Source organism: Arvicanthis niloticus, chromosome 9 (genome assembly GCF_011762505.2).
Source record: "Arvicanthis niloticus isolate mArvNil1 chromosome 9, mArvNil1.pat.X, whole genome shotgun sequence".
NCBI lineage: Eukaryota > Metazoa > Chordata > Mammalia > Rodentia > Muridae > Arvicanthis > Arvicanthis niloticus.
In genome coordinates, this window is record NC_047666.1 from 57,205,686 (window position 1) to 57,230,941 (window position 25,256).

Below are 25,256 nucleotides of genomic sequence, written 5' to 3' on the forward strand. Positions count from 1 at the left end.
TTGGTGGGCATCACAGCTGCAGCTGAACCCCCTGCTGTTGTTTGGGGGAATATTAGCAATGGAAGGTTCCTCCAAGATCTTGTAAGCTGGAGCAGAATAGGCCTTTCTTTGTCTTGTACTAGGAGACAAGGCATGACCTCTAGGAAGGGGAGAGGCCCGGCTAGGAACACCCAGAAGCTGGGAGTGCACATGGGCCCTACAGAGGGACCAGTAGAGCTTGTCCTTTGCATCCTATGGTCACAGAGCCTTGCCCTCTCCAGGCTACTACACACAGATCTCTACACTGGCTGACGCACAGGAGAACGTGATGGAGTACCTGCATGTGCTTAGCCGTCCCATGGTCATCAACCACGACCACGACATCATCTGGACAGAGGCTTATATGGACAGCCAGGTGCGCTCGGTGATGGGCAGGGAGGCCAGAGTTAAGGGGAGGAGCAAGAGGTGACGTCTTGGTCTGGAGAGCTCAACACTGTGCCTCCATGGAAGGAGTCACCAAGTGTGATCAAAAGCCTTCCATCACCTCCTTCCCCTCACAGGCCTCAGCCCAGCCAACAGCCACTCTGTGTCCACCTGCCCCAGAGGCCTAGATCCCTGCACAGCAGACACCCCCACCCCTCTGTTTCTTTCCACTCCGCGTTACCTATATACCCGCCATATTGTCCTCTCCCACCAGCCATGGGAAGAAAAGATTCACACCAGTGGTTCACCATTCTGTAGCTCCGTCCTGGCGCTTCCTGCATTTCACAGGCTAGAAGAGGCGATGTCTTATGCAGAGGAATAAAAATACCCAAGTTAGGAGGGAGACCTTCCGCCTCTTCCCAGATCGCACCTGTATGTAGCCACCTGCCTTGTGACAATATACGAACTAGGATTAAGACCTGACAGCAGTGGCTTAGATAAGACCAAGGCAGGAAGAAGCACAGAGGTTTAGTGCTAGGCATCTCAGAGATGGTAAGACTTCTGGTCACCGGGACCTAGGCTCCTTCCTGCAGCTACTTTTACTCCCCAGGCCAAGCCCCATCTTACTGCTTCTAGGGGCTAGTGTAGACGATCCTGTTTAACCCCTTAAAGGAGACCACTCAGGAGTCCTCCTGGTTTACACACTTACTTAGCTCTTACTGACCTCGAACTCGTGCTGCTTCCCAAGCTACCGAGGTGACTGAGAAAACACCCTTTCAGCTTCTTTTTCTGTGCCCTGTATAAGGACAAGGGCACACGTACTCTAGCGTGTAACAGTAGCTATAAGCCATCTTGCCAAGCTGGGGCCAAAAGCTTCAGGAATCCATGCTAAAGTTCCTTCAGTTCATCTGACCGGCTGGAGTGGGCTTTTCTCCGAAGCCTTGCCCAGGAGACCCCATCTGTCCCACACTGATGGCCACTCCCTGAGCTGAGACCACAGGGAAGGGCCTTCTACATCGGTTGTCTCTTCAATTGTCTGGGTACTCATTGGTCACAGGCCATCTGACCCTGTTTGGAGGAATGGGAGGGGGAAGGGGAGGCAAGAAGAGAGAGGCTAAGACCTGCTTTGTTGCTGCCTTGACGTCCCCACATTGTATGCTTACACTCATCACTCTTGCTTGCTCCTGCTCTAACCACCCCTGCCTCCCGCCCCCCAGCCCGGCATGTGCTCCCTGGGTCTCTCTCCCATGTGCATATTAAGGTCATGCTGAGGACCCAGCAGAAGGAAGTCTGAGAATTTGCAATGTAAGAGGAAACTGGGCCGCCGTGGACAGTGGTGGCCATACCTAGGTAGCAGCCGGGCTTGAGCCTAGCGGAGGAATTAAGAAGGAGGGACAGTGACAGAGACAAAGCCTTGCTTATCTGGGCAAATGATTTCAGGCCGTTCCTGTCAGCCATATTGAGGTACTTCACACTCAGCATGGCCTCCCAGGATCTGTTTTTATCCCTGCCTGGAGACAAAGGCACAATCTTGTTTGTTTGTTTGTTTTTTGTTTTTCGAGACAAGGTTTCTCTGTGTAGCTCTGGCTGTCCTGGAACTCACTCTGTAGACCAAGCTGGCCTCGAACTCAGAAATCCGCCTGCCTCTGCCTCCCAAGTGCTGAGATTAAAGGCGTGCACCACCACTGCCCGGCTTCAAAGGCACAGTTTTATCTTTACTAAAAAAAAAAAAAAAAAAAAAAAAAAAAAAAAAAAAAAAAGACCTCTGTCTCCTCAGTTAAAGCCTCTGGAATCACATCTCCAAGTCTCCCCTTACCCATCCTCTGCAATGTCAACATCCCTGAAAACCAGGCCCACAGGCTGATGCCTGAACCCTTCAGGTTAAGGACAGTGGTCCACTGAGAGAACATGCACCCTTTTCCTGTAGCATGATCCAGAGCCAAGGGCACAGGGGCAGCTCACTCAGCTCAAGTATGAGATGGGTCCTAAGGGAGGTAGAGAAGGAGGCCCGGCCAAGGCTTGGCTGCAGCTCCCCTGATGATGCTGCCCTGGCTTGGAGAGCCACAGCTCCTCGGGGCCCTAGAGTCTTGTGTAGCTGGGAATACTGTACCTAGAATAAAGGAGGTGCCAGTGCAGTCCTGGGAAGCAGGGAAAACCTTGCTTCCCAGCTCCATGCTGAGAAGGTTCAGAGCTGCCTCTGATCCAGAAAGGTCTGATATACACACAGTGGCCTTCAGGCAATCTGAGCAACAGGCGGCTCACACAGAGTGCTTGCTTCTACTTGGCGTTATTGTTGTCTTCTTATAATAGAGGCACATGTTCAGGCCTCTGAGATAGCAGGGGAGTCCCTTCCCGATTTGGTTCTGGTTCTGTCTTCTGAGTGGACAGAGCTAGGGGTCTGCCCCATGTGTGTTAGGAGTGACCTCCATGCCCTGCCCTCAGGCCATTGCTCCTAACCCATGTCTGTCTGAGTGACTGTGCAGAAATGTCTCCCTTTCTGTTCACTGGCCTGGCCATGTGGTGCAGCAATCTCAGGTCCACATCAGAGGCTTCTGGAAAAAGCTATGCTGTGCTGTTTGCTGGGCTTGGGCTCATCCTTGGTCTGTCCAGATGAGACTGCTTGGCCCACACACTGCTTTTGCTGAGTCTCCTGCCAGGTCCCCCAGTCTTCCCCTGGCATTCCTGCTCACTCCCCTTAGCCTCCCTCCCTCTCCTGTCAGCTAAGGGAGGGCTAAGTGGGGTTCCCACACTGCCTGAGTAAGGAGCCAGCAGATACCTGGGCCCACTCCTCCTCTGCCCTCTGACCTCTGCCCTCTCCTCCCCAGCTGCTCACCACCTCAGAGGCACAAAGCCTGATGCTCCTCACCACAGTGGCCATGCCAGTCTTCAGCAAAAAGAACGAAACAGTGAGTAGCCATTCCCTATGCCGCAACTTGGAGTTCAACCCACTGAGCTTCACAGCCAACTACAAGTATTGGATACAGATTCCCAAGTCCAGTCCTGGGCCAGCTATGGAAGAACCTTCTGGCCAACTATGGGGCTGTTGTCCGTGCTTTCCCCTCAAGCTTCTGTAGGCTTGTTGGGGGTAGGCAGCCCCTTCTTTGTTCTTGAGATAGAAGGCTGTGAGGTCTTCGGCTAGCCTCCCAGGTTAGTCGCACTTACCTAGCCAAAGTGGGTAGACTCTTGCTTGTACGTAAAGGCCTCTAGTGAGGGAATTTCTAGAGCTTTTCATTGTCTGGTGAGAAAACACTTCCCTATGGGTCACTTGTGCATAGAGGCTACATAAGTTATGGCCCTTTTATTTCTTCCTCTGACATGAATATTAATATTTCACTTAGCTTTGTATTTCATTTAAATGTTACTACTTAAATATTAATACAGGGCATTAATCTTCTTAACAGCTGAGCTTGCCCCTGGGGCCCCATCTGACAGTCTACATTGTTATTTGGGGGAACTCAGCCTACAATCTAAGTGCAAAGGAAGATGGGTAAACGCTTCCTTTTCCAGGCTTCAGGGAGGCCTAGAGTCTAATCTGCGGAGCCCGGTTTTTCTGACCCTTGCACTGTTCCTTCTAGAGGTCCCATGGCATTCTCCTGGGTGTAGTGGGCTCTGACGTGACCCTAAGGGAGCTCATGAAGCTGGCACCCCGATATAAGGTGAGCCTTAGAGGGATCCCTGAGGGTGGTGTCTAAGCCACGGCTCTCCATTGCTGTGACAAAAATCAGCTTAAAGGGAGGAGAGATTTATTTGGGCTCACAGTTTTACAGTTTCACAGTTTCGTGGCTTCTGTCCATGGTTGCTTGGCCAGAGACTGGAAGGTGGAAGTGTGACACTGGCTTACTATGATCCCTGTTTAAAACCCACTGCTGTTTCAGTGATCCCTTCTCCGCCCCCCCACCCCCCAGCCATCCAACATGTCTAACGCCCTCAACCCTTGATCTTGGCAGCTTGGGGTGCATGGATATGCCTTTTTGAACACTAACAATGGCTACATCCTGTCTCATCCTGACCTCCGACCTTTGGTAAGTACAGCCCTGAGATTCTAACAATATGAGATTTGGGGACAGTTCATAACAAACGGCTAAAATTCCTCGGATCATACAAGAGGAAAATTTACATCATTATACTTGTTTCAAAATTATTACCTAGGAGGAGGCACAGGGCAAAAACCCATGGAATGATTGGTGAACAGACCGGAGAGCAGGTGATACAGGCTGGGCTTGTGAGAATGGAGTCCTGCAGGACAGGCCAGTTTCCATTACTGTAATAAAACATCTGCAATTGGAAGCTTATAAAGAACTATTTCAGTCCATAGCTGGTTAAACCTTTTGCTTTATGCTCTGGTGGGGTACATGCAGCACGGCATGCTTGCGTGGGAGTGTGGGACAGGATGAACCCGTTGACCCCAGGAATACAATGAGAAAGAGACTCCAGTTTTATAACCCTCTTTAAGGACATTAAAACCTCTCACTAGGCTTTTCATCTCCAGACATTCTAGCATTTTCCAACAGTGCCATGCTGGAACCCTTTGAGAGTTGTATAAGAGTCAAACCATGAGGGAGAGATGGCTCAGCAGCTAAGAGCTCCTGAGTTCAGTCCCCAAAATCCTCTTCAGCCAGCTCATAACTCTCTTTAACTCCAGTCCCAGGGGGTCAGATGCTTCTGGTCTCCTTGGGGACCTGTATTCACATATACATACCCACAAATACACACATACACTTAATTCGAAATCAAATAAATTGTTTTAAAGCCTAATCACTGCAGACATTTCTCACAAACCCTCACTGTCTCGGTGACTCCACCCCTCCTACAATCTGACAGATGGATCAGCAGAGCCCCAGAGGCCCAAGAAGGAATGTGAACAATGAGTTCACAACAAAAATAGCAAGGACAGTGAAGGCTCCCTGAGTGTGCCTTTGATGCTGCCTAGGACCCCTCTTCCCTTCTGACTCTGTTTAGGAGCTGTGGGTATTTTCACGAGTTTGCCCAAATACCTGGTATCTGAATACTCAACCTCCAGGAATGGCCCTGTCCACGGTGGCAGTGGCCACATTGCTGGTGTGAGGCTGGAGGGGTAAGAGGAGAGTGCATCTAAAGGTCTGGAGGCATCTTAAACCTACTCCCCTTCTGTCTTCTGAGGAACCTCAAGAGGCTTAGATAGCAGAATTTACAAAGGGGCTTCTCTGCCTCAAGAGTCATTTGGGGAGACCAGCTGAACTAAGTCTCATAGCAGTTAGCTCAAGTGGATACAGAATCTCCTAAGACATTTGACTGAACCACTCAAGGCAAATGGTAGGGCTCAGATGGAGACACATTGATCTATCCACACTGTCTTCCCAATTCAGACTCAGCAGGGCATTTATCTGAACCCATGATGGACAGTCTTATACTAACAGGTTCTTAGACCAATGCTATCAAGTGACTCACAGTAGGAGAACATGTCAGTTGATCTCAGAGTTGGCATAGAGAATTAAGTGACATATAGAATTAAGGAACATGAATCAGAAACCCACCTGCCAGCATCCATCTAGGTAAGTCACATGGATAATGCTTTCACTTTCCAGTTCATATTGGGGACCTACTGTGTGCCTGACATTATTGTGCCAGTAAGAGTGCTGTAAACAGAAGAACATAGCTAATCAAAATCTAATGTGTGAAGGCCCATAAGCCATATGAACTGCTTACCATAGGACACAGTGGGGCTTGCAGTTGGTATTGTGTAAGGAAGGAGTTACCAGGGAAGCAACTGGTGAACTTTCAGAAAGCAAAGTACTAGAGAATATTCCTAGCAATAGAATAAGAAAGGTCAAGAGACCTGCTGGGGGGTCTAAAAACCTTTCTATGTCAATGTCCCCAACCAAATGGAATCATATATTTATTCTGAGAGACTAGGAATGGACTACAATCTGTCGGGTATAGCTGAGACTTAGGAAACGACACTGGAATATTGCCAGAGAGACAGCTCGGATAGAAGAAGGCAGAGCAGCCCTGATGACCCTGAACCTCGGGAAGGCTGAGCATTGTGTAGGTTACAAGTAAGGAGGCGAGCAGAGCAGGGACGCTGGAGCAACATCCGTACTGCAATCAGGAGAGAAAAATAAAAAAATAAAACCCAGTAAATGAAACAACCAGCAGAAATAAGATACACAATGATGGTGACTTCAACCCCCAAACATCTACTGGGATCCCATTTACAGAATTAGGTGGTGCTATTTTTAATATACTCTGGTGATAAACTCCCTCTTTCCTTTATTGATAGCACCACTAAACTAAACCAGGGAAGTACCATGGGAGTATTTACAGATAACATGATGATATCTGCCAGGGAGAGAGAGTAAGAGAGAGCAAAAGAGTAAGAGAGGGAGAGAGGGAGGAAGAACAAGAGAATGATTCTGCTCGGAGAATTGGTTCAGGGATCTGTGTCAAATTTCAGAGACGGTAGTTATTAAGCCCTGCAGATCTGCACTGGGATCTGACCAATTTAAAAAAAAAAAATCTATCAAGATGAGAAGCTTCTGCAGATGCATTAAAATCCGGAGGAGGAAATGACTGCTCATGAGACATTCTAAAATGATCATCTGAGATTAACAAGATGAAATACATGAGAAATAGGTGGGCGCTCTGCAAACTGAGCACCCACGTGTGGGAGAGCAGTGCGTGAGAACGCCGAGGGGATTTGCCTGGCTGATGGCGCCATCTGGGCAGCCAAGCTGGCCTGGCTGTCCGAGACAGGCAGAGCCCACAGTGCTTCAGTTCACAAACCACACCTCTCTCATCTCCTGGCCAGCCTCCGTGAGCAATATTGATCTCTTCCCTGACAGCTCCATTTTCAGGGTGACATTGACGGAACTGAGCATCTTCAGAGAGCTGAGGTATCTTCACACTGGAAATGTTTAGTTGGAGACAGTCAAGTCTCACAAGTGACAAGACGGAGCATCCCAAGCCCTGTCAGGAGGAACACGTTCTAGGTGGTTCAGGATGAAAGCTGACAACAAGAAGTAAAAGTTAGGAGACAGATTTAAACTCCACAGGAGGGAGAACTTTCTAGTAATCAGAGCTGTCCAAACTGTGACAAGCTGTCACACAAAATGGGGAGATCCCTGGCATGAGAAATGTGCACACACACACACACACACACACACACCAGGAGGCTCAGAGACCATCTGTGGCACACATTGGTCATGGAAGCTTTGCATTGAGTAAAAGTTTGGCCTGGCTCATCCTGGGAGATTATGGGATGCTTTCATTTTATGAGGGTACTTGAAAGATTTTAAAGAAGAGGGAAGGGGAACAGGGTGCATGCTAAACCCCACCTTTTCTATCATGTCTGTCCCACTCCAGTACAGAGAAGGCATGAAGCTGAAACCCAAACCCAACTACAACAGTGTGGACCTCTCAGAAGTGGAGTGGGAGGACAAAGCTGAAATCGTGAGTGGGAAACAAGGGAGTGAGAAGCTTTTCCCCCAGTTAGCCCTGTAGGGGGCAGCACCGGGTGCCCCAGGAGTGCTGAGGCCACTGGGCAGCCCTGGAACAGAGCAGTTGGGTTCTGTGCCTATGATTCTTTCAGCAGCTGTGGATATTGAGCCATGACCCTGGCATCACAGGTTACTGAGACAGGCTGAGCGTGTGCCTATAAGCCCAGCATGGTTTCAGGGTTGTGCTTAACTTCTAGTCTCCATATCAATCACATCCTAGAGGAGATTATGTCTCAGCAACACAACCCTGTATTCCAGAGCATCCATCCCTCAGAGCGCTGCCTCAGTGAAAGCCCACAACTGTGAGCCAGTGGCACCTAGACCCAGGTCCATCTTCCCTCCTAGAAGTCCACTCCGCTCAGAGGCAAAGGGGAGAGCCGGTGTCCTAGGGATCCTAAGACATGGTCAAAGCCCAAATCCAGGTGAATAGGCACCAGTTCCCTTTTCTTTCCTCTTAAAGCTGAGGACCGCCATGATCAATGGAGAGACAGGGTCTCACTCCATGGACGTGAAGGCGCCACTGGACAAAGGGGTAAGGAGCTAGCGACAGTGCCCATGACATCCAGTCAGGCAGCACTGAGCCTGGACTTGGACCTCACTGCGGCCTGAGGATGTGAGGGGAGAGGGAGAGCCGTGGGGTAGAAAGTGGTCTGTTGATCTTACTGATGCTCCATTCTTTAGAGACCCTGGGTATGGAGGTTGCCCAGGCCACAGGCAGCTCTTCCTCCTTCCCTACGCTGCCTGCTATCTAGCCCTTTGGTGGTTTATGATAGAAAGGGAGAAAGTGACAGTTAATTTTGCAAACTGCCAGAAGCTCTGCTAGACCGTGTCACATGGGGAAAGGTTGGGAATATTCACTCCTCCCTTAAGCTGATTTTCATCCAACCACTGAGAACAGAAACAAATACCTTTGCTACAGAGAATCAAAACCGGAAACCCCCTGCTGTCTCTGCAGACCTGTGTGTCATTAGAAAAGACCATCTCATCTTCTCACTCAAATGATTCTGACGCATCCTCTGAATTCACACCATCCCTTGACATATTAACAAATGTCACCTCCTCCTGTACAGCCACCCCCACCGCCTCCTTCATTACCCACCTGCCTCTGCTCAAAGAACACGGCATCTGTCTGCAGCAATTAGACCTGAGTCCTTGCCTGTACACGGATCTCCTCAAGACTCCTGCGGAGTCCTAGCCACCAACATCTAGAACCTAGCATTAGAAACCTCATGTGCACATGCCCACTTAGCAGCCAGGACAGCTGTGCTGTGGCCTTCAGTCACGCTGGCACACACAGTGGGTGGAGTTTGCTCTCACCCTTCTCTCTAAGCCTCTCCAAACCTTCTCAAAGTCACCAGGCAGAGTCCTAACCAGAACAGCAGACTGAACTTGTACAGATCTTCCTCCTGCCTGGGAACTTCGCTCATTGCTGCTAATAAGCCATTTCAGTGTATCAGGACTTCCTCAAACATGAGTGCATCAAAGAAGCAGAATGCTGGTGGCAGTGCTAGCTTCCGTGCTGGCTTCATAGCACACGGTTGTGGAGTCTTCCTACAGCTAATAACACTGACAATGACAGATTTCTCAGAGATGAGACTGTACAGATGCCCGTTTATTCAACAAGACTTATAAGGCAGGTTCCTGACTGTCCAAATCTTACTGATGGAGACATCCAGAGAAGCCAGAAATGAGTCTAGGATGGCAGCAAACCACAAATTCTAGACTGCAGGCTTTTGAGATCTGTATATTCGCAACGATAGTCTTAAGGACTCACAATTGTCTGGAAAAAAAAAAAACATTTCTTTTCTTTATAAGATTAAATTATGGAGTAGCATGTTTCCTTATGGCCCTTTCCTACATGCCTGCTTTTAATTAGCCCTCCCCAGCCCCCCTCCCCCACCCTCCCATCCCCCATCCTTGGTTCACTTCCACATTTGCATTACATTTGTTCTCGTTACCCTTCCTCCCTCTCTCCTGTAAAGTCTCTTTATCCCTTTCGTGTGCTCCTTTCTGGCTTCCTAGCCTCTACACACACTTGGTCATATACACACGCGTGTATACACTATTATATGTAATTATATAATATATGTTTTATATATTATGTTGTATATAATTATGTGTATTCTATAATATATATGTATTATATATGTGTGTATATATTTATAATTAGAAGCTAGGACTCACATGTGATGGAAAACAAACAGCATTTTTCTTCCTGGACCTGTCATACTCAGTGTATTTTCCAGTTCCATCCTGCCCCTTTTTGTCCAGTTCTCCCCCAAGACCTTCCCCCCATCTGCTTCATGTCACATGTATTCCCTGCTCTTCTTTTCCTCCCTCCTCTACCATGTTACCCCTCCCTTCGGTATTCCCTTTAAAGTTTCATAACCTTTGCACGTGGATACATAAATACTCACAGACACCCACCCATATGTCATTTTAAATCTAGGTCTCACATATGGGTGAACACATAGAGCATTTGTCTTTATTGGTCTGGCTTATTTCACTTAACAGAGTGATCTCCAGTTCCATCCATTCTGCAAATGTTCCGATTTCATTCTTCTTTACGGAGTTGTAAAATTCCCGTGTGTGTGTGTGTGTGTGTGTGTGTGTGTGTGTGTGTGTGTGTGTGTTACTTCTGTTTTGAAATCTGTTGATGGACATCTGTAGTAACAAGTTTTAAGAATTCTGGAATTTTGGTTTCTTAAAAAAAAAAAAAAAAACCACAGAAGTATCATAAGAAGTATCATAAACGCTAGAGCCCCAGATAGGTGGGGTTAGTGGTTGGAGTTCATTCAGGGATGTTGGCTGTGTTTGTTAGTAGTTGTGCTCAAAGAAGAAACAAGAAGAAAGAAATTAGAGTCAAGGATCTGTCTGTCTTTGTCTCTGTCTCTGTCTCTATCTCTCCTCTGTATCCTTGTTTCTCTCCTATCTAGTGTTAGGGGGTGAAATGGGGAAATAAAGGGTGGGAAAAAGAACCCATGAAATAACAAAGGCCAGCAACAGACGTCTAGGCTAGTTATTTCTTAGCTATTGTGAACAGAACAGCAGTAAACGAGGAAGGACAAGGTCCATGTGATATGTTGACTTAGATTCCTTCAGGCACACACCCTAGCCAATATGACTGGGTCATGTGGCAGTCTATGTTTTGAGAAACTGCCATACTAATCTCCATAGCGACTATACAAGTTTACATTTCCACTGGCAACGTATAATGGTTTCAGTGTTTGGTTTTGTGGTTCTTTACATGGTCTAGGAATTAATTCCCTGATTGATTTGTTCCCACTCTGTAGGCTGTCTCTTCCTGCTAGAGACAGCTTCCTTTGCTGTGCACAGGCTTTTAGCCCATGTGATCCCATTTGTCAATTCTTAGGATGCTATGTCACTGGAGTCCTTTTCAGAAAGTCCTTCCTATGCCTGTATCCTGAAGTGTTTCCCCTATGTTTCTCCCAGCAGCTCCTAAGTTTTAGATCCCATATTAAAGGTCTTGATTTATTTTTAATTGACTATTGATCTAGGTCAGCTACATGAACCTAATTCCATTAACTTGCATATAGAAACCCAGTTTCCCAGCACCTGTGTTGAAGTCTGTCTTCTCCTTGATGTATATTTTGATGCCTTTGTCAGACATTAGGTGGCTGTGTGGATTGGTCTTTAGATTCTCTATTCTGTTCCACTAACCTACATGTCTGTGTTTGTGCCAATACCATGCTGGTTTGTTACTATCACCATGTAATATAAGTTAAGATCAGGAATTATGATGCCTCCAGCATTATTCTTTCTGCTAAGAATTGTTTGGGATTATCAAGGTGATATCAATTAAGGTTCTTTAGTGAAATAAAAAGAATCTATATTATGAAATAAAATGGGTATCAGGTTTTGGCCCCTACAAGCTGTTCTCTGGCTTCCACACTGATTTGTAGGGTGTGTTTGGAAGTTCTTTACATTTCTGGCTTTTGGAACAGTCTGAGCAGCTCTGGTCTTAGCTCTTCTTCGAGGGTTGGGTAAGACTTAGGTGGTGAGTCCATCTGTCTTGGGCTTTTCTTTGTTGGGAGATTTTTCGTACCACTTCAATCTCATTGTTTGCTGCAAATATATTTAAGTTGCTCCTATCCTGCTGACTTACATTTGATTGATCATGTATGTACAAAAATTTATCTCTTTCTTCTAAATTTTCTAGTTTACATTTTTTCAGAATATAAGTTTTCAAAATATTCCTTAATGGTCCTCTGGATTTCATTGAATTATGCAGTGACTTCTGCTTTTTATCTAATTTTCTTAATTTGGGTCTTTATTTTATTTGTTTTGGCTAAAGGCTTATCTTATTTATTTTTTCAAAATACTAAGTTTATTAAGTCTATACTTTTTTAATTTTATTAATTCTTGTCATTGTCTTTATTATTTCTTGCCATCTACTGTGATTTGGTTTGGATTCATTTTGTTTTTCTAAGACTTGGGGGACATCATTAGGTTATTTATTTCAAATCAGTTTGGCTTTTAAAGATATATTTATTTATTTATTTATTTAGTACGTGCATGTGTGTGTACATGTATGTGTGCATGTGTGTGTGGTACATACACACACACACACACACACAAACACACACACACATCACAGAATGCTTGTAGGAATCAGAGGACAACTTGTGGGAGTTGGAGTTCTCACCTTTCACCATGTGATTCCAGATATGGAACTCAAGTCATCAGCCTTGGCAGCGAGCAGCTCCACCCCTTGAGTGCTCTCAGTAGCACTTTCCTTATTTTTTATTGTAAACACATATAGCTGTAAACTTTATCCTTATCCCAGACGTCCTGGTAAGATACGTTTGCACTCATTTGATTCTAAAATTTTTTTTATTTCCTCCTTGCTTTCTTTAATGACTCTGAAGTCATACAAGAATGTCTTAGACATTTATTTATTTATTTATTTATTTATTTATTTATTTATTTTATATGGCATGTGCATGGAAGTCAGAGAACTGCTTGTAGGGGTCAGTTCTCTTCCTATCATGTGGCTTCTGGAGACTGAAGTCAGGCCATCTGTCTTGGTGACAAGCCCCCTTACTTTCTGAGCCTTCTCAGTAGCTATGAACAATATGGTTTATGAAAGAGCAGTGGTGCTTGGAAAAAAAAATCAGGTAGTCAACTTCGAAAGTCCTAAACCCAAACAATAGCATAACCTCCAGCATCCCCAGGATGCAGCCAGAGTAGCCCTGAAAGGAAAAGTTACAGCACCAAATGCTCTCATTGAAAAACCAGAAAGAGGGCAGATAGGTTGACTGAAGATGCACCTTACAGCTAAGAAAACATCAGAAGAGTCTAACCAAACCCAAGAGATGGCAAGAAAAGATGAGAAGTGTGAGGAAATGACTGAATAAAGGCTGAAAGAGTAAAACATCGAATTGGTAAAGCAAAGAGTTGCTTCCTTGAGAAGGTTGACAAAACCCCTAGCCAAGAGAGAGAGAGAGGGAGAGGGGGAAGGGGAGGGGGAAGGGAAAGGAGAGAGAGAGAGAGAGAGAGAGAGAGAGAGAGAGAGAGAGAGAGAGAGGGGGGGATATGAAAGGGAAGTTGTCACTGTGGAGTCCACCGAAATGTAGAAGACCATTAGGGTATACTTAGCAGACTTGCATTACAAAAAGCTGGAAAACTTAAAAGAAACAGATGAATTTCTACTAAGTCACAGCTGTCCTACTTAAGTTAAATCCAGAAGTTATAAACAACTCAAATCAGTGAATTACAAGCAAGGAGATTGAAGCAGTAATGAAAAGTCTCCCCAAGTGTTTTGCTAAGTGGACATGGTATGCCTGTCAAACTGTCCCTTAGACATTTATGATTCCGCCCAGTGATTAGTGTTGCTCTCTTCTCTTTGGCCAGTGGAGCCTCTTTTTGCAATGAGCAACAATTATGGCAGAGACTCATAAATAACCAAAGTGCTGAGAGCAAGTGGCTGTTGAGTGGCCCTAAATGGGACATCGATATAACTACGATCAGGCTTCAAAAAATATCCTAGAATGGGGGTAGATAGGATGCAAGCACCAGAGAAAAGGAGGGAAGGGAGTTGTGCAACACTGTCTCCCAGAAACGACACAACTGTTGTACCAGGAACCTCCAACAGCTGTAGTCACCCGCAAACATTCCCGTCAACATTACATCAGGAGTACAGGAGGGGCTTCCGCCGTCCACCCCTCGCTGGGGGGTTAGGGGCAGTTAATGGCTGTTGGAGGAGGAAGACAGCATTTTTTGCACATGTGTTGCTGAATCCACAGAACTTTTAGGGAAGCTCTCACACAGGTACTCCTTAAACTGTTCTACAAAATCAAAATGGAGCACCACTAAACACGTCTCATGAAGTCAGTATTTCCCTGATACCAAAATGAAATAAAACCACAGAGCAACACATATGCAGAAATTCTCAACAAAATACCCACAAACCAAAGTCAGTAACACATTAAGATCAAAGACTGCAACAAAGTTGCTTTCACCCTAGGAGTGCATAGCTGGTTCAACTTACATAAATCCATAAATGTGATAACGATCAGTAATGTGTGCCAACAGCACCATATAAATGAGCTTAAGGATAGAGATTCTATAGCCACTGAGATAGATGCAAGAATCACTTGACAGAGTTCAATGTAGCTTCATAATAAAGGTGCCTGTGGTGGTTTGAATGACCAAGGCCCCATAGGATCTTGAACGCTTGGTCCCCAGTCAGTGGAACTGTTTAGGAAAGATTGGGAGATGTGTACTTGTTGGAGTCTCTGAGGGCAGGTTTTGAGGTTTCAAATCCCCATACCAGGCCCAGTCTCTCTCTTTCTCTGCCTGCTGCCTGTGGGTTGAGATGCAGCTCTTAGCTACGGCTCCAGCACCATCCCTGTCTGTCTGTGTGCTTCCACACTCCCGTGATGACAATGAACAACAAACACTCTCAAGCTCCAAACAAATCCCCAATGCTTTTTTTTTTATGAGTTGCCTTGGTCTTGGTGTCTCTTCACAGCAGTAGAACAGTGACTAAGACAGTACTGAAGACTCAGCAATAGATGGAGTATTTCCCAAGAGTAGAGGTCAAATAAGACAAACCATTATTAACCAACAGTATACTAAATTGGTGGAAACTGAGGGCCTTTCCTCTGAATTCTGAAATGAAACAAAGTTCTCAAGTTCCTCGCTCTTATCCAATACAGTTCTCAACATTTTAGAACAGTAAGACATGAGAAAGATAAAAGGGATAAAAATAAGAAAGAATCCAAATTATCTCTATATGCAGACAGCATAATTACATACTTAAAAAACTCTACAGACTCCACCAGAAGATTCCTCTATCTAATAAACACTTTCATTAAAGTTCCAGGATGCAAATTCAACATACAAATATCAGTAGTTTTCTTAAATACCAGCAACAAAGTTGGTGAGAAAGAAGTTAAGAAAAGAAAGCATCCCCTTCATAGTGTTTTCTGAAATTTAATTAAGTACCTAGGAATAAGCCTAGCCAAGGAAGTGAAGGACCTATTCAGTGTAAGCTTTAGGGCACTGAAAAGAGAAACTGAGGACAATGGTGGGTGGTGGAAAGACCGTCCACACTTCTGCACTAACAGAATTGGTATTATAAAAACGGCTGTGCCTCCAAAAGTAATGTGCAGACCCATTGCAGTAGCAAAATGCCAATAACATTCTCACAAAACTAGGGGAAAAGTTCAAAATTTGTATGGAAATAAACACACACAAACAAAAAGCCACCAGCAGCTGAAGCAATCCTAGGTAGAAAGGATGCTGATGTATATCACAGTATCTTACTTCAGATGACACCATAGCCATTGTGACAAGCTAGCATGGTAATGCCACCAAAACAGACATACTTACCAAGCAAAAAAAGGATCCATGAGTAAGCTCACACAGAAATATTTGACAAAAGTGTCAGAAACATCCACTGGAGTGGGTGGGGGAAAGACAGCCTATGCAACAAGTGGTCTGGCAAAACTGGATATCTGCCTGAAAAAGAATAAAATGTGTTCATATCTTTTACATCACACAGAAATCAACTCAAAAATAGGTAAAATATATTCATTTCAATCTTAAGCACTAAAACTGCCAGATATATCGGCATGGCACCGGAAAAATGCCCATGCTCCTGTAAACAAACCCTAATGAAAGTCATTCTGTCACCCCCACCAAAGAAGACAAGAAAGTGGAAGGGAGATGATTGGGAGAAGTGGGAGGATTAAGAGGCATGGGAGGGGAACAAGCAATGGTGGGTGTCTTGGTTACTTTCTATTGCTGGGACCAAGGCAGCCTGTAAAAGGAAAAATTTCATCACTTTACAGTTCTGCAGTTGGACCCATGATGGCAGAGCAAAGGCATGATGAAAGGTGGTTGGAGGAGCTCAATTTAAATCCACAGGCAGAAGGGAGCCATGGATGCTGGGAATGGCCTGAGTCTTTTGAAACCTTCAAGCCAACCTCCCAGTGATACACACCCAACAAGGCCACACCTCCAAACCCTTCACAAACAGTTCCCAACTGAGGACCAAGTATTCATGCATATGCACCTACAGGGACCATTCTCACTCAGACATGGGTGTTGGGTGAACATGATTGAAGTGCGTTATGAAAATGCCATAAGGAAACACACTATAGTAGAAATCAATATATGCCAATAAAATATTGTACAAGATATTTGAGCAAATAATGAGTCCTCATATACCACCCCCCGAAAGACACAGGCATGGAAGAACTTTCTTTTTTTTTTTTCTTTTTATTTTATTTTGTTTGTTTTATTGAGATAGAATCTCTTCGTGTAGTTCTGGCTGTCCTGGAGCTTGCTATGTAGACCTGGCTGGCCTCGAACTCAGAGATCCTCCTGATTGTGCCCCCCCCCCACCCCCAGTGCTGAGATTTAAAGTGTGCCCCATCATGCTCTGCTGCCAATACCTTTCTAAACAGGAGCCGATAGCACAGGAATAGCCCCAAGAATTGACTACTAGGGTTATATGAAAAGCTTCTGCAAATTGAAGGAAACTTGAACGGAGTGAACAGATGTCTAGAGAATGGGAGAATATTTTAGCTGTGCCTCAGATATATGGTTAATAACTAGACTATATTAAAAATTGAAAAGAATTAAACACCAACAGAACAGAACTACAAATCAACAAGTTGTCCGTGAAATGAATAGATGAGTCTCAAGAGAACACAAAGTTCACGTTTGTATGGCAGAGTAAAGTTTCAATGTACATGTGTACTATGCTTTTACTAGCCAGAGGGACTGGGAGAGATGTGTACAGGGGATGAAAGGAGATGTGTGATAGAAAGAGCGGGACATAAACGCAGGTAAGAGGGTACCAGGAGTGGGAAGGCACAAGAGGAGAAGGAGGGATAACAAAAGTTTGCAGCCAGGCATGGTAGTGCATGCCTTTAGTTCCAGCACTCAGGAGGCAGAGGCAAGTGGATCTGTATGAGTTCAAGGCCAGCCTAGTCTCCATCAGGAGTTCCAATCAGCCAGGGCATACTTTGCATGCTAATTAAAATTTTGTTGAGGACCGCTCTGCCCCACGCTTGGGGGCCAAAGTGTCACGGACTGCTCTATCAATGTTGGGACCAGCACTGCCAAAAGCCTTGGGGGCTAAATTGTTAGAGCTCGCACTGCCCCAAGCTGCTCCAGTCCTTGGGTTGGGGTTCAGCAAGAGAGAGAGGATGGACTCGATGAATGGAGACCAGACAGAGTGTGATTCAATCCCATTTATTCTTCAGTCTCTCTTCCTAGTCCAAGTCCCAAGTCTTGAGTTCCTAGTCCCTAGTGCCTCCAAGTTCCTAGTCTCGAGTCTCATCCAAGTACAAGTGTCTAATCCTAGTGTCTAATAATAGTTGCCTGTCTTGAGTCTCAAGTGCCTACTAATTTTCTTCTGTCTGCCTCTCACCTTTTATATGTCTCACTTCTAAGCCACGCCTTTAAGTTATGCCCTTAAGTCTCACACACCGAAGGGAAAATCCTGGGTATCTAAACCAAGATGTTATCAGAGTGTGCTCAGCTGTTGTAGGCTATTGTAAACAAGTCTCTTGTCAGGGTATATGGCTCAAGATGGCTGCAAGAATGATAGCTGCCTTCTGTCGGCTCCCCACAAAATTTAAAAATTTAAAACTGGAAAAGTGATTTATTGCTTTATTTATATAATATATAAAATTATATATATACATATATATATGCTTTAGGTTTTTTGCTATTGAACTCTAGCTTTATTGTGCTATGATGTGATAAAATATAAATGATTGTTTTGATTCTTTTATATTTGGTAAGACCTGATTTTTACCTTGAATGTGATATATTTTAAAGAAGGTTCCATGGGCTGTTGAAAGGGATATGTATTCTGCATCTATTGGATGGTATATTCTGTATATACCTATAAGTACATTTGATTTGTTGTGTAACTGAATTCTTGAGTTTTCTTTGTTGATTTTGAGGTTTGGGTGACCTAGCTAGAAATGAGAATTGGGTATTAAAATCACCAATTGTGATTTTATCAGTCATTATCTGACTTTTTAGGTCCATTAGTGATCATTTTGTGAAATTAAAAGTCCCTCTTTGGGGAGTGTGTGTGTGTGTGTGTGTGTGTGTGTGTGTGTGTGTGTAATTAGTAAGGAAATGGAACCAGTCTATGTGTCTACCAACAGATGAATGGATAATGAAAATACTGTAATATACAAAATGGAATTTCATTCATCTTTGTGAAGACTTGTTCCACTTGTTAATATGTAGCAGACTTCTTTATCTCTTTAGACTAAGTTTGATTTGAAGTCTATATCAGATATCAGAACTATGCCAGTTTGGTGTGGGTTTCCATTCACTTGGCAGATTTTTTTCCTATCCCATAACTTTGAGTCTGGTGTCTTTGCCAGTGAGATGTGTCTTTTGGAGACAACAGAAAGACAAATCTAGATTTTTTAATCCACTCAGCACTGTGGGGTTGGGTGGTGGGTTGGTTGGTTGGTTGGTTGGTTGGTTGGTTGGTTGGTTGGTTGATTTATATTTTTTTTTTTTTTGAGACACAATTTCTCTGTGTAACAACCCTGGCTATCCTAGAACTCATTCTGTAGACCAGGCTGACCTTGAATTCACAGAGATCTGCCTGGCTCTGTCTCTTGAACGCTGAGATTAAAAACATATGCCATAACACCTGGCCAAGCAGCCTAGGATTGGTTTTGTTGGTGGTGGTTTTTTGTTTTGTTTTGTTTTTATGTTTTGTTTATTTGTTATATTGCTAGTTTAGGGCATTCACATTGAAGGTTATTATTGAGAGATGTTTAATGATTCCTGTAATCTTTCTGTATTGTTTTTCTTGTTGGTGAATTGTCTTTATTTTCTTCCTTATTGGTATATTAGGGGTTTGCTGTGTTATATGTGTGGGTTTCTTTCTGATTCTTCTTTGTTTATCTATTTCCTTCATAAAACATTCTTTTCTGTGTTCTCATTCTCATGACTGAAGCAGTCTCTCCACTTCCCCGTCTATAATATTCTTGTAAGTATCTCCTGCGTTGCTGGCTTGGTGGCGTGAACTACTCAAGTTTGTGTTTGTCGTGTCCTTACTTCTCCATCAATTTTTACAGATCTCTATGCTAGACACAGCAACCTTAGGAGGCAGTTATTTACTTTCAGGACGTGAAGTACAATATTCCATCTTTTCCTGGCTTTGAGTTCTGCTAACAAGATGTCTGATGTTATTCTGATATTTCTCTCTTTGTTGATGTGTTGGATTGTTTTCTCTTACTGCTTTTTTTTAAATTTTATTTTATTTTTAATTATGTGTATGTATACAGGTAGGTGCACAGAAATGCGTGTGTCCTAGGAAACCCAAAAGAGAGTTTGGGGTCCCCTGGAACTGGAGTTACAGAGATTGTGAGCCAGCATGTGGATGATGGGGATCAAACCCAAGCCCTCTGCAAGAGCAGGACGGGCCCTTAAGCACGGAGCCGCCTCTCCATGCTCCTCTCATGGGCTTTAACACTGTTTCTTTTGCTTTTCACTTTTGACTTTCTGTCTATCATATGTCATGGTGAGGCTCTCTTCTGGCTCTGACAGTTTGGGGTTCTAAATGTCTATTGTATTTGTGTGTTTGTGTCCTCTAAATCTTGGGGGTTCTGCTATAGTTCGCTGGATATATTTTCTCTGCCTTTAGTTTCCTCTCAGCTCTTTATTCTCATGGAAATTCTTAGGTTTGGTCTCTTGAATGTATCCCAGAGTTCTTGGCAGCTGTGACATGTTCATTTCTGTTCTTACTGATGTTTGAATGTGGTATTCCAGTGATCTATTGATGGTGTTTTCCCTCTGTGCTTTGTATTTGATTCATTCACTTTTCAGGTTCTAAAACCTCATCTCTCCATTCTCTCTTTCCCCTACCCTCACCAACATCCTTCCCTCACCATATCCCCCTCCCCCACCGAGTCCCCCCTTCCACTTTCATGGCTTTTGCATTCTTTTTGTTTTTGCTTTGTGACCCACTGCGTTTATCCAGGGTCACTCATGTGGGCATAGATACAAACTTGTCCACTGGAAGATGAGTGACTTTCTAGTGGCTACATCACAGAAAAGTTGTCTGCTCCCAGGAACCACTTGGCTGCTATCATCCTGGGTGGGATGAGGACACATGAGCCCTTTCCCCTCCCCCTCTCTGAATGCTTGAAGTTTAGTCTTGTGTCCACTCCACGTAGGAAACTGCAGCTTGTATGAGCGCCAGAACATAACATGCTCTATTTTTTTTTAACCTGTTAAGTTTTCAGGTTTATTTTCTACCAAGTTTTGTGACTGTTTGTCTACCTTTGATGACACTCTACGCCACAGTAGACAGCAAACCCACACACACATTCTTATTATCAAAGGGGAAATAAAAAGCTACGTCTCGGTGAATTTTTTTTTTTTTTTCTGAGACAGGGTTTCTCTGTGTAGCCCTGGCTGTCCTGGAACTCACTCTGTAGACCAGGCTGGCCTCGAACTCAGAAATCTGCCTGCATCTGCCTCCCAAGTGCTGGGATTAAAGGCGTGCGCCACCACTGCCCGGCCTTGGTGAAATTTTATAGTTCAGTGAGTTACACTCTGTGGTGGCATCCCAGCTCTGTCTGTGTGGGAACAGGAATGTTGACTCAGGGGAGGTGGGGGAGGGGAGCTAGAACAGTGTGTGGAAGGTGCCCATGGCCAGCTGGGCTCCTCTCTTCCTCCCTCATGAGACAGATACTTGGATGCAGTCAGTTGCCAGTTGCAGAACTAGAAGTCAAGAGCTGTAGAAGGTACAGCAGGGAGGAGAAACCTGAGCAGTCCCAGTCCTGCACACTTCAGTCTCATCCGAGGTGGCATGTCTCATCTGCTCCAGAAGGAAAGAGTGCACAGTGGTAGAGAAGGAAGGCAACAGGCAAGGGTAGGCATGGCAGCTGGAACTGGAAACGGTCACATTTTGTCTGCACCCAGGAAGCATCAAGTGTTCTCCATGCCCTTAAGATGGCATTCCTGCCGGGCGGTGGTGGCACACGCCTTTAATCCCAGCACTTGGGAGGCAGAGGCAGGTGGATTTCTGAGTTCGAGGCCAGCCTGGTCTACAGAGAGAGTTCCAGGACAGCCAGGGCTACACAGAGAAACCCTGTCTCAAAGAAAAAAAAAAAAAACAAGATGGCGTTCCTACCCACTGTCCAGATCTTACATGCTTTCTGCCTTTTCTTATGCGTGTCTCTTGGAGGAGGAGGTGTGAGTCCTGTCGAAGGCTCAGCAGTTACATGTTCTCAGTTCCTTGACCATGACCGCCTGTATTAACCACCATTCTCTGTAAAGAGAGGCATCTGTAATCTGAGTGTTAATAATGAAATGAATAATGAGTGATGTAATCATCTATGATTACTTCCTGTTGACATTGGGGCACCGTTATGAGGTGTGGGCCAAAAGCTGGAATGCTGCCCAAGTCTGGAAGAGCTGGTTGTTTCACTGCTGTCCAGGTTGTATGACCATCTGGGGATAAGAGTGTGTAGGCCCAGTTGAGGCTGTGAGCTGGGCCTGAGCACCTGTGGGTAACTGTTTTAAAGCTTTCCTAGATGCAGGATCTGAGGAAACACCTCGGTGTTAGGGGCAGAAGATAAAGTTAAGGAATTTGGGGTTTTTTGTTGTCTTGAGATAGGGTTTCTCTGTGTAGCCTTGACTGTCCTAGAACTCACACTGTTGAACAGGCTAGCATCAAACTGAGAGATCGACCTGCCTCTGCCTCTGCTTACTTGAGTGGTGGGATAAAGGATGTGTGACATCACTGTCCAGCTTGTAAAACTGTTTTTTTTTAAAGATTTATTTATTTTATGTATATGAGTACACTGTAGCTGTCTTCAGACACACCAGAAGAGGGCATCAGATCTCATTACAGATGGTTGTGAGCCACCATGTGGTTGCTGGGAATTGAACTCAGGACCTCTGGAAGAGCAGTCAGTACTCTTAACCACTGAGCTATCTCTCCAACCCATAAAATTGTTTTTATTGCTGCTTTAGTCTTATTGTGGGTTATGGATCTGCTGAAATTATTTATTTCATCTTGGTTTAATTTTGGTTGGTCATATGCATCTAGAAACTAGTCCATTTATTTTATAGTTTCCAATTAGCTGGAATATATGGTTTTTTAAAAAAAAGATTTATTTATTTTATGTGAGTACACTGTTGCTGTCTTCAGACACACCAGAAGAGGGCATCAGATTTTATTACAGGTGGTTGTGAGCCACATGTGGTCACTGGGAATTGACTTCAGGACATCTGGAAGAGCAGCCAGTGCTCTTAACCACTTAGCCATCTCTCCAGCCCTAGAATATGTGTTTTTTTAAGGTGTATTCTTAGGGTTTTTTGAATTCCATTGGTATCTGTTATGTCTCCCCTTTCATGTCTAATTTTACTAATGTGGAGTATTCTCTTTCATTCTTTCTTTTGGATAATTTAGCTGAGGGCTTGTCAGTCTTGTTTCTCTTCTCAATGGACCAGTACTTCATTTCCTCAACACCTGGGTTTGGTTTTGTTCTTTCTGAAACAGAATTTCATTATTTTCTGCCCTGATCTTAATTATTTCTCCATTTAGATTTCATTTAGAGTTTAGATTGTTCTTGTTTTTCCAAGTCCTTCAAGTACATCATTAAGTTATTAGAGTTCTCTATTTGGGGTGGGAGAGGAGAGGAAAGAGCTTATTTCATCTTATATCTTACAGTACATTATGAATGGTAGTCAGGACAGGGAATCAAACATGAACTTGGAGGCAGGCACTGAAGAAGAGGTCAAGAAGGAATAGAATTACTACCTTGTGCAGAATGATCTCTTATTCCAGCTGTTCAGGAATGGCACTTGCAATAGTAAATTATCAGTTAAGAAAATACTCAATGATCTTTTGCCTACTAGACAATCTGATGAAGACATTTTTTCAACTGAAGTTTCCTTTTTCAGTTTGACTCCTATTAGACAATATTTGATTAAAAAAAAAAGAAGGAAAGAAAGAACAAAAGAAAGAAGGAAAGAAGGAAAGGAATGAAGGAAGGAAGGAAGGAAGGAAGGAAGGAAGAAAGAAAGAAAGAAAGAAAGAAAGAAAGAAAGAAAGAAAGAAAGAAAGAAAGAAAGATTGATTTTCTCAAAGAACCAGCTCGTGGTTTTGATTCTTTGTATAGTTCTTTTTGTTTCTACTTGCTTGATTTCAGCCCTGAGTTTGATTATTTCCTGTCGTATACTCCTCTTGGGAGTATTTGCTTCTTTTTCTAGAGCTTTCAGCTGTGCTGTTAAACTGCTACTGTATGTTCTCTCCAGTTTCTTTTTGGAGGCACTCAGCTGAGTTTTCCTCTTAGCACTGCTTTCATTGTGTCCCATAAGATTGGGTATGTTGTGCCTTCATTTTCATTATATTCTAAAAAGTCTTTAATTTCTTTCTTTATTTTTTCCTTGACCAAGTTATCATTGGGTAGGGCCTTGTTCAGCTTCCACATGTATGTGGACTTTCGGTTGTTTTTGTTTATATTGAAGACCAGCCTTAGATATAAAGGTGATCTGATGGGATGCATGGGATTATTTCAATCTGCTTATTTCAGTTGAGGATGGTTTTGTGACTGATTATATGGTCAGTTTTGGAGAAGGTACCATGAGGTGTTGAGAAGAAGGTATATTCTGTAGATATCTGTTAAAAACCATTTGGCTCATCACTTCTGTAAGTTTTACTGTGTCTCTGTTTAGTTTCTGTTCCCATGATCTGTCCATTGATGAGAGTGGGGTATTAAAGTCTCCCACTATTACTGTGTGCAGTACAATATGTGCTTTGAGCTTTAGTAAAGTTTCTTTTATGAATGTGGATGCCTTTGCATTTGGAGCATAGATGTTCAGAATTGAGAATTCTTCTTGGTAGATTTTTCCTTTGATGAGTATGAAGTGTCTTTCATTATCTTTTTTGATAACTTTAGGTTGGAAGTCAATTTTATTCAATATTAGAATGGCTACTCCAGCTTGTTTCTTGGGAGCATTTGCTTGGAAAATTGTTTTCCAGCTCTTTGCTCTGAGGTGGTGTCTGTCCTTGACACTGAGGTGTGTTTCCTGTATGCAGCAAACTGCTGGGTCCTGTTTACGTATCCAGTCCGTTAGTCTATGTCTTTTTATTTTTGAGTTGAGTCCATTGATGTTAAGAGAATAGTGATTGTTGCTTCCTGTCATTTTTGTTGTTAGAGGTGGAATTATGTTTGTGTGGCTATCTTCTTTTAGGTTTGTTGAAAGAAGATTACTTTCTTGCTTTTTCTAGGGTATAATTTCCTTCTTTGTATTGGAGTTTTCCATCTATTATCCTTTGTAGGGCTAGATTTGTGGAAAGATAATGTGTAAATTTGGTTTTGTCATGAAATATCTTAGTTTTTCCATCTATGGTAGTTGAGAGTTTTGCTGGATATAGTAGCCTGGGCTGGTATTTGTGTTCTCTTAGCATCTGTATGACAACTACCCCAGATCTTCTAGCTAGCATAGTCTCTGGTGAGAAGTCTAGTGTAATTCTGATATATCTGCCTTTATATGTTACTTGACCTTTTTCCCTTACTGCTTTTAATATTCTTTCTCTGTTTTGTGCATTTGGTGTTTTGACTATTATATGATGGGAGGAATTTATTCTCTAGTGCAGTTTATTTAGAGTCCTGTAGGCTTCTTGTATGTTTATGGGCACCTCGTTCTTTAGGTTAGGGAAGTTTTCTTCTATAATTTTGTTGAATCTATTTACTGGTTCTTTAAGTTGGGAATCCTCACTCTTTTCTATACCTATTATCCTTAGGTTTGGCCTTCTCATTGTGTCCTGGATTACCTGAATGTTTTGGGTTAGGAGCTTTTTGCATTTTGCATTTTCTTTGACTGTTGTGTCGATGTTTTCTGTGT

The 25,256-nt window shown here is 43.7% G+C and overlaps 1 protein-coding gene across 6 annotated transcripts in view; it reads left to right on the forward strand.

Annotated features, from left to right (window-relative positions):
- Window positions 1-25,256, forward strand: part of Cacna2d4 (calcium voltage-gated channel auxiliary subunit alpha2delta 4) — a 116,309-nt gene that overhangs the window by 32,336 nt on the left and 58,717 nt on the right. For 5 of the 6 annotated variants that reach the window (XM_034511952.2, XM_034511953.2, XM_076940426.1 and 2 more), the window contains exons 13-18: window positions 261-394; window positions 3,228-3,308; window positions 3,978-4,058; window positions 4,350-4,424; window positions 7,744-7,830; window positions 8,338-8,409. In XM_034511952.2, coding sequence (XP_034367843.1) covers window positions 261-394; window positions 3,228-3,308; window positions 3,978-4,058; window positions 4,350-4,424; window positions 7,744-7,830; window positions 8,338-8,409 — 530 coding nt within the window. The remainder of the gene's footprint in view (window positions 1-260; window positions 395-3,227; window positions 3,309-3,977; window positions 4,059-4,349; window positions 4,425-7,743; window positions 7,831-8,337; window positions 8,410-25,256) is intronic. The other variant, XM_076940424.1, reaches the window with a different exon arrangement.